Source organism: Scomber scombrus, chromosome 19, assembly GCF_963691925.1.
Source record: "Scomber scombrus chromosome 19, fScoSco1.1, whole genome shotgun sequence".
In the NCBI taxonomy this organism is placed as follows: Eukaryota; Metazoa; Chordata; class Actinopteri; order Scombriformes; family Scombridae; genus Scomber; species Scomber scombrus.
The window spans coordinates 19,385,493-19,393,737 of NC_084988.1; the positions used below are offsets into that span (position 1 = coordinate 19,385,493).

General features: G+C 39.5%; 2 protein-coding genes across 4 annotated transcripts; one reads left to right on the forward strand and one right to left on the reverse strand.

Moving 5' to 3' along the window:
• The first annotated feature begins 99 nt into the window (after positions 1–99).
• On the forward strand, positions 100–4,499 carry tmem50a (transmembrane protein 50A). 2 transcript variants are annotated; one of them, XM_062439892.1, is made up of 7 exons: positions 100–165; positions 722–825; positions 1,357–1,469; positions 2,460–2,527; positions 3,249–3,341; positions 3,584–3,644; positions 3,756–4,499. In XM_062439892.1, the coding sequence occupies exons 2-7, from the start codon at positions 724–726 to the stop codon at positions 3,799–3,801; spliced, it is 483 nt and encodes a 160-aa protein (XP_062295876.1). In that variant the 5' UTR covers positions 100–165; positions 722–723; the 3' UTR covers positions 3,802–4,499. The 2 variants fall into 2 exon arrangements, with proteins under 2 accessions (XP_062295876.1, XP_062295875.1); XM_062439891.1 differs by having other exon boundaries at positions 103–165; positions 690–825.
• A 145-nt stretch (positions 4,500–4,644) lies between these two features.
• Positions 4,645–7,809, reverse strand: rhd (Rh blood group, D antigen). 2 transcript variants are annotated; one of them, XM_062439890.1, is made up of 10 exons: positions 7,641–7,809; positions 7,115–7,301; positions 6,765–6,915; positions 6,406–6,553; positions 6,088–6,254; positions 5,768–5,905; positions 5,557–5,684; positions 5,253–5,332; positions 4,897–4,970; positions 4,645–4,750 (listed from the first exon to the last, which is right to left on the reverse strand). In XM_062439890.1, exons 1-10 carry the CDS (start codon positions 7,786–7,788, stop codon positions 4,724–4,726), a joined length of 1,248 nt encoding a protein of 415 aa, XP_062295874.1. In that variant the 5' UTR covers positions 7,789–7,809; the 3' UTR covers positions 4,645–4,723. The 2 variants fall into 2 exon arrangements, with proteins under 2 accessions (XP_062295874.1, XP_062295873.1); XM_062439889.1 differs by lacking the exon at positions 4,645–4,750 and having other exon boundaries at positions 4,840–4,970.
• Between the last annotated feature and the right edge of the window lie 436 nt (positions 7,810–8,245).

An 8,245-nucleotide genomic window follows, 5' to 3' on the forward strand; every position in this document is an offset into this window, starting at 1 on the left:
AAACATTTTGTCCCACAACACCTGAAGGCACCAACATCAACAACGTCTCAGAGGTTCACTTCATCAAATGGGTGTGGGGTGAACTGCGCATGCGCATGACAGAGCTCTTTCGGAAGCAAAGTCGGGCTTAACCAGGGGGTGCACATCAAAAACCGAAAATAAAAGGTAACAATTCCTTTAGAAATGACATTATACAGAAATAATGCCACCGAGGTGCGTGTTTTTCCTTAAAACCACCGTTGACGTTTGAGTTGTGTTATTATTTTCAGCGACTTCGTAGCGAGAAGGAACCTTCAAGGAAATGATAGCTAGCGTTGGTGCAAAAGCGATGAACAAAAGAAACCGACGACACAGTCATGCTTTTTAAAGTCTGCTTTATTATCAAACGGGTTGTTTCTACTTCTTTAATGTGAATATTTTCTCAGCTTTGTTGTCGAGTAGATGTTACACATCATTTTTAGTTGAAAATCTTGCTGTTGGTGGTCTGTGGAAGAGTCAGAGCTGAGCATCATCTTTACTGTACAGCGATTGCGCACAAAGCTATTCTTTGTGTTTGTGAATTCCGATATAAGTGTTTTTTGTGGGTATTGTACTTGGCTGTTACGTATAGATTCGTCTACATAATGAACGCCTGTACTGTCGACATGACGGAGTTTTTCTGTAAGTTACTCATGTTGTTTTCACTTTAGTTACTGTCCGACCAGACGCTGTTTTCCCAAAGTCATGTCAGGATTTCTGGACGGGATCCGGTGCGGAGACTGCGAGTGCAATGTGGACTGGGGTGAAAGAAGAAACACCATCGCATCTATAGCTGCAGGAGTCCTGGTAGGTCACTGATTTTCTCAGTTATGGTATACACACTGTACAGATGCACCGATACTGATACTCGATATCAATCTGATACTGACTCACATAGCTGGATCGGATTTTGATGACAATAGGCCTATCTGTTATTGGATACCATTATTTTAGTAGATAACAATACAGTACATTTATATGTGTGTATTTATTTATTTTATTTTGTTATACAAAGTTAGGAAGACAATGTTTATGTTAAGTCTGATTTTGCCTTACACATATAAGAATGATCCCAGATACAGCTCATTAAATAAACACTGGCATTGGATAACTACTCAGTATTGGTCAATACCTGTAGCCCAGGTATGGTCTCAGGACTGAAATAGTTAGATCGGTGCTTCCCTATAGGGCATGCACACTGTATGTAGCCCTGCCTCTAATTACTATTTCTTTAGACACAGCTGTCAGTTCCTGTTACACATTCTGATTAAAACTTTACATATCACAATAATGGTCATGGAACTCCTCTGGCATAATTTGCATCCCGTGTCATTGCAGTTCTTCACCGGTTGGTGGATTATCATCGATGCAGCAGTGAAATACCCTGATGAGGGACAGTTTCATCATGCTTATCACACTTGTGGAGTCATTGCTACAGTGGCCTTTCTCATGTAAGTATGACTTTGCAAACTCTTCCTGTCTCATGAAATATTGAATCTTTTTTTTGACTGACAAGAATAATTCTCATCACAAGGTCTACTTACTTGGTGTTTCTGAAGCTTTCAGCTCAGTTGTCATCTCATGTTTATGTTATCACATGATGTCAAAAAGTAATTTTCTGTCACGTGGTAACGGTTGTTATGGGGCGAGATTAGGGTTGGGTATCGTTTAGGTTTTATCCGATACCGGTGCCAAACCGGTACTTTTGAAACGGTGCCGGTGCTTAAACGGTGCCCAAACGGGTGCTTAAAGAATGGAAAACATACAAACTTTTTTTAAATGCCATGCGTCGTCAGATGTTTAATCAAATTTGAGGTGTTACCTCCCTTGCACAATATTGTCTTCAAGCACTTGTTGCAGATAGCCGAGTCTGCATCTTTTGACGTGAAGTATAGCCAAACTTTTGAACGTTTCACCCTAGGCATTTTGAAGGTTCACATCCATCCATGCAGGTGAAAAACTGACATCACGTGTAGCGCCAGCACGGCAATAGCGCTAAGGCGGTGGTAATTAAAGATTCAGTTGCACCGAGATGAAGCACCGAAATCTGTGTTTCTTTTCGGTCTGGTTACTACCGTTAACGTCAGCACCGGTGCCATTATGGTAGCGAGTATCGGTACCCATCCCTAGGTGAGATGGTTAAAAAAGTCTCCGTTCAAAAATGGCCTACTTAATCTTTTTGCAGCCGTTCACTGACTCTCTGTCGGTGACTTTGAACCCCTCCCAGGCGATGCTGTGACTAGTTTCAGTCCAGAGACCAAACTCACATGATCAAAACGCCATACTTGGGACACATGATAAGGACTAAACCATCTCCATGACAACTGAGCATCTCCATTCACTTAGGAAGAGCACTAGATGTAGCGGAAAGCTTCTAAACCAGCTTCTGTGGCTTATGATATGTTTGTATTTACAGTTTTTTCTGTCTTTTATATATTTAGGATAAATGCTGTGTCAAATGGCCAAGTGAGAGGAGACAGCTACAGTGAAGGCTGCATGGGACAGACCGGTGTGTATGATACGAAACACATGATGACTTACTGTATATTATGAGTCAGTTTCCCCACAAACATTTAATTTCTCCATCTCCCATTTGTAATGACAGCCTCTTTACCGGTGAGGTGAATATTTTGATAATGTCAAATCCGGTTGGAGTACTTACAGTATGACCCAATTTCAGACTATATGTGTTACCATTACAACATCTAGTACACGCTGTAAAATACAAACCTTTAATAATACCCTCTATAAATGTTGTGAGATAAGTTGTGGGATTTATAAAAATACTTTTTTGACTAAAAAGCTCAATTAACAGGTTAAATATTCTTCAAATTACATCTTCTCCTTGTTTCATATTGAAAATCCAATATTTATGAATATGAATATTTTCCTTTCAAAAGCTTAACTGCTCGACACAAGATGTCTCCAACTTCACTCAAAAGTCTGTTCTCCGTGTATGTGCACTGAAGTCTTTATGTTTCTACAATAAACCGATACTGGACCACGACTTGCTCCAAACTAGTTGTGATGACACTTTCCTTTTTCAATGAATGAGTGTTGCAACAGCTTTCTAGTGTTAAACTCTGCACACACATCATTCTGCACAGTGAAACTCAAACATCCGAGCACAGTAACAATTACAAAAAAGTGGTGTATGAGTGGAAGTGAACTTGAAAGAAGTGCTGTGCAGAGTCACCCAGTAACCCACCCTTTCTTATCTCTGTCTGCAGGCGCCCGTGTGTGGCTCTTCATTGGCTTCATGCTGGCCTTTGGCTCCCTCATCGCCTCCATGTGGATTCTGTTTGGAGGATTTGTAGTGCCTCGTAAGTCCTGTTTGTCTGCTTAGTACATCTTGACTTGTACTAACTGTACAGTCATCGGTTTTATGGGTGTGACATTGCGAGAGGCTGGTAATCAAAGATGAGCCAGTTTGATGCAGTAACTGAATAAACCTGCTATGCTTTATAAAGTGAATCAAATTTTATATAATTCTGTTGTGGAGTTGTGCAAAATAATTCACACTGCCTCATTTATTTAACCTCTGTAAACTTGTTGTCTTTTGCAGAGAAGCCTGTTGTGTACCCTGGTATTGCCATTTTCTTCCAAAATGCTTTCATCTTCTTTGGGTAAGTTAAAAGTCTGAATCAGCATCTTGTTTCCAACCCTTACTTTCACTTCAGCACAGGTATTTTGCAGAGCATTTTGCTGACATTACCATCCTTTTCCTCCTGATTCAGGGGCCTGGTCTTCAAGTTTGGACGCACAGAGGATCTGTGGCAGTAATGGACTCGTGTGTGTCTGTTTGTCCACTGTTATACACTCTGCTTTCTATATTGTATGAGACAATATGCTTTAGTGGTTATCCACTTTATATAGAGACTTTTTTTTAGCTTTCAGATTAACATGTTTAATTTATGTTGTTTGCTGTATAAAAAGGCTAAATCATACCTAAGCACAACTTTTCATAGATTCTTAAAAAGTTGGAATACTTTCAAATGCGACACCTCTTTAAACGTGTCTATTTGCACTCAGACTGCATAGCCATGTTGTTACAATGGTTTACAACTTGTGTATGACAAAATGTGTATTTTGGGAGCTTTACTTCCCTGAACTGTCCACATGTCCTTTGGGTATACTGACTTCTATGACATCCTTCAATCTGTTGAGTGGAAATACCAAATTATGATGGTACAAAATATAATTGAGAGAAAAATGTATTTCATAATACTGTACACATCCATATTTACTGAATGTAATCATGTGGGATTGTTTGTATTCCTCTGAAATAACACTGTCAGTTCTAAAACTTTGCAGTGACCCAGATTTATTGATAAAGGGGAATTAGGTTACACTGCTGACATGACGTCAACAAAGGTTTCACAGCTGCAGGGTTTTATTTACGTACTAGAGACGTGTTTGACTGCAACACATCCATTTGCTCATGTAACATCCGTGGCAGCATTAAAACAGAAACATACTGAGCAGTAAAATGAGTCTTACATTCCTCCACAGTTCAACTCCGCTTTTTGTCCAAGTCTTGCACACATAAAAACATCAAAATACTACGTTGCATATAACTGATATACATGTATCGTATGGAATGTAATATATTGTATGAAATTATATACACTGAAATGAATGAATGAAAAAAAAAAAGAAAGGTTTGTACTTCCAGGATCAGACTTGGTCTTCTTTTCCCGTCTTCTTACTTGCGCACTGCATTTTGGGGAAACTGCAAAAGAAAAACATTTTGTTCAGTGCTGTTTTATTCATTTGATATTTCTGTAGGTAACCACAATTATATTTTTTCAGTACAATGAATTATCTTCTGATGGAAGTTAATGTTTTCTTGTTAAAAGATTCATTTCGATCGCCTACCTCCCAGAAAGCCTGATCATCGAAACATTTTTTGTCTTGCTGGGGTCTCCAGAAATTCCACTTAAGCAGCAACCCTTTGAACGGTGACATAAAAGTCATTAGGAAAACAAGCTAACAAGCGACATATGATAGAGCACTGACATACAGATGTCAACCTGAGAAACAAGTGTTTTAACACTGTAAAAAGAGGCTATTTCAGGTGACTGGATTTCACACAAATAGTGTAAAGTAAAAATGTACTGTACCTTGTGTTAATATTACAATTATGATTGCATTCAATTGCTCCAGAATAATGCAGAACAAACAATCTTCTTGTGTGATTGTGATAAGGTTAATAAAGTTAATGAAAACCTTACCGGTAATGATTCCCATGGACAGACTCAGAGATATGGTGATGAGGAGAGAACAAATGTGAAACACGGCAAACCTGATCGCCCTGCAAATGAAAGACCATAAAACATTTCATTTGTACTGCACTTTTCATTCATTGTTAAACTCAAAGTGTTACAGTATTAATAACATAGAACAAACAACATATAGAAAATAGTAAGAATTAAGCTGAAAAAACCTTCCTTAATACAAAGATATCATTAAAGAGCATAATATTGTGTCACACCTTTAGTGTGTTCATATGCCAGTGACATGACCGCTCATTCTTACGTTGTGTGATCGTCAGAGTCTTTAATCTGCAGGAGGAGATGGGCCAGCCATCCCAGTAGACCGGGGAGCCCATGTGTGCTCAGAACGGCAAAGGTGTCGTGGCTGTGAAATGCGAGCAGCATGTGGATCTGGAAAATGAGAGGTTATGAGGAGCTATGATGGCTGGATTATTAAATCAAAGGGTTAAATGTCATCTTGCGGTGATCAAAACCTTAAGGTATCGGAATCCAATGGTTGACACAACAGCAGCGGTGAATCCGATAGTCATGGCCTGCCACGGTTCATGAACCACTGACATGGAAAGCCCGATAGCAACACCACCAGCAAAGACACAAGACTGCACGTGGATCTAATAGAGGAGTGAAGACATAAGCCCTGCGTAGATCAGGTGTCACTGGCATGAAGCACATTGATACGATTTATTGGTGGTTGTCATGGTCTTAAAACAGGTACCAGTCATTCCACATCAGCCAATAGTGACTATACATGAAAAGAGCACAATACTGTGTTAACATTAAATCTCAGACGTACTAGGTTGAGTTTTCCCTTTGGACTGGAGAGCACCGACACAGCAGCTGCTGTTACAGCACTAACAGCCAGGGCCAGGTAGGTGCAGAACACTACCCCCAGCTTCCTCCCACGATCATCCACAAGGATTGAGTTAAAACTGGGCCAAAACATCCAGAGAAGCAAGGTCCCTGGAGAGCAGAGTCAACAGATAACAGGATTTAAATGTAGAATAAGTTTGATATCTTACTTAAAGACGGTTAACCGAGGTGGATGCTTGCTTTGCACGCCCCTTCAGCCCTGTTTAACAGTAACATCAGAAAGACATAACCAACAACAAACCTAACATGGAGAATAATCCTGTTTTGCGGTCAAATTTCTCTTTCTCAAATTGCTGTTCTGATTCTGTCCGATGCAGGATCAATGTCAGCATGAGCCCAAAGAAGGACCCAAAGATGTGGAGCATCATGATACTGTTCAGAAGCTGGACCTAGAGTCAGGAAACATCAGCATTAGCAAATTACCAACAAAAACAGTATGATCATATTTACTTGAGTATGTAGCATGTAGTGTGTGTGTGTGTGTGTGTGTGTGTGTGTGTGTGTGTGTGTGTGTGTGTGTGTGTGTGTGTGTGTGTGTGCACTATGGTGTACATTTTCTTGCCCTGAAAAGTGAGAAATACAAGATTAAATGTTGCTCACCTTCAGCAGAGTCTGGAGGAGCCACTGATTCAGGACAAAGCCTGACACCTCCAGCAGGGCGATGAGGATGAGGTGGACAGGGTTGGTCTTCCCCACCATAGCTCCAATTGAAATGAGTGCAGAGGATGCACACAACTCGGCAACTACCAAGCTATGTTAAAATGTAACAAGAATTGACAAAAACACATATATTAATGTTTAAAAAAAAATACAATATGATATATGCACATTTAACTATAATGTTTAAAGTTACTTCATAATTTAAGTGTATCTTTTGCTATAGGCCGCACAGATCAAGGCTACTGCTTGAGGACAAATCTGCTCATCAAAATCAAAACATGATGTTGTACCTTCTCAAATTTACCCTGATCTTCCCTCTGGAATACCAGGACTCAATGCCATTGAGTAGGATTGCCCACTGGGTGGCCATGATTGCCACAAGGAAGTTGAACCCTGAGCCACTGAACCCATACCGCACGAAAAAAGAGTACAAGAAGCCAAAACTGAGAAACACCATCACATTCACATCCTGGAATTCTGCAAAAGAGGAGGAGAATACTTCAAAACTGTCAGACACCTGAATCATAATAAAGTCCTTTATGATCTTATAAACATTCATTTTCTGCCCTGTATTTCAGCCAAGTTCTCAGGAGACAAGCAACTCTACCAACTGTATAAGCTTATCAATAGCAAACAGTAATAACTGCAGCCCCTCCCCAATACTCCTTTATTCTGTTACTTTAGTTTACTTTTTAAAGTTCCTACATGAATTTAGCATAAATGTACTTTCTTCACTTATAGGCTTTTCAAATTAAAAAATGAAATGCTATACCTCTTACCCTCACCATACCCACTACAAACTCACAACAAACTCACCTGGATAAAGGTTGCTGAATTTATTCTTATCTATTTGTTCGTTATCAATCTCAATGTAAAAGGCAAATATGACAATGAATCCTATCTGCAGGAAAAGAAGAATAGGTCCCAAACGGGAGCGCAGACTTGGTGCGTATTGAGGAGCCATTGAAGATCTCTGTGCGCACTTCTCTTCCAACTGACGCGTGTGTTGATCTGGCGCTTTGAAAAGGGGCGCAACCCTAAAACCTTCCCTCAAGTTGAAAAAGACGATTAGGCCACATCTGAAATATATCGAATGATGCACACATGCAAAAATATTCATATTTGTACATTTAAGTGAGCTCCTAACTAAGCTAGTTTTCTTTAAAATACTCTGTTATTAGTAGTTTACCACCGGGATTATGTTGAAAGATATTGTCATATATAAAAAACGATAACTAAACAATCAAAATATTTAAATTTACAGTATTTTTGCAGTATTTGAAAATTCCTTTTCTATTTTAGCCGCTTCACTTTGCATATTCTCGCTCCAGTTTTATCCTTTTATTAAAATAAGCCACTTTGTTATGGTCCATCAGACAGTACCAAACAAACCAGTCATTAGAGGCAACTGCCACAGACAC

What these genes read in the sequence shown, in the direction of transcription:
- tmem50a (XM_062439892.1), top strand. Translation starts at nt 724, where the DNA reads ATGTCAGGATTTCTGGACGGGATCCGGTGCGGAGACTGCGAGTGCAAT. An exon ending in GCTACAGTGGCCTTTCTCAT is followed by an intron (nt 1,470 to 2,459) that starts GTAAGTATGACT and finishes TTATATATTTAG; the next exon opens with GATAAATGCTGTGTCAAATG. An exon ending in AGGCTGCATGGGACAGACCG is followed by an intron (nt 2,528 to 3,248) that starts GTGTGTATGATA and finishes CTCTGTCTGCAG; the next exon opens with GCGCCCGTGTGTGGCTCTTC.
- rhd (XM_062439889.1), bottom strand. Translation starts at nt 7,788, where the DNA reads ATGGCTCCTCAATACGCACCAAGTCTGCGCTCCCGTTTGGGACCTATT. An exon ending in ATCAGGGTAAATTTGAGAAG is followed by an intron (nt 6,916 to 7,114) that starts GTACAACATCAT and finishes ATTTTAACATAG; the next exon opens with CTTGGTAGTTGCCGAGTTGT. An exon ending in TCCTCCAGACTCTGCTGAAG is followed by an intron (nt 6,554 to 6,764) that starts GTGAGCAACATT and finishes TCCTGACTCTAG; the next exon opens with GTCCAGCTTCTGAACAGTAT.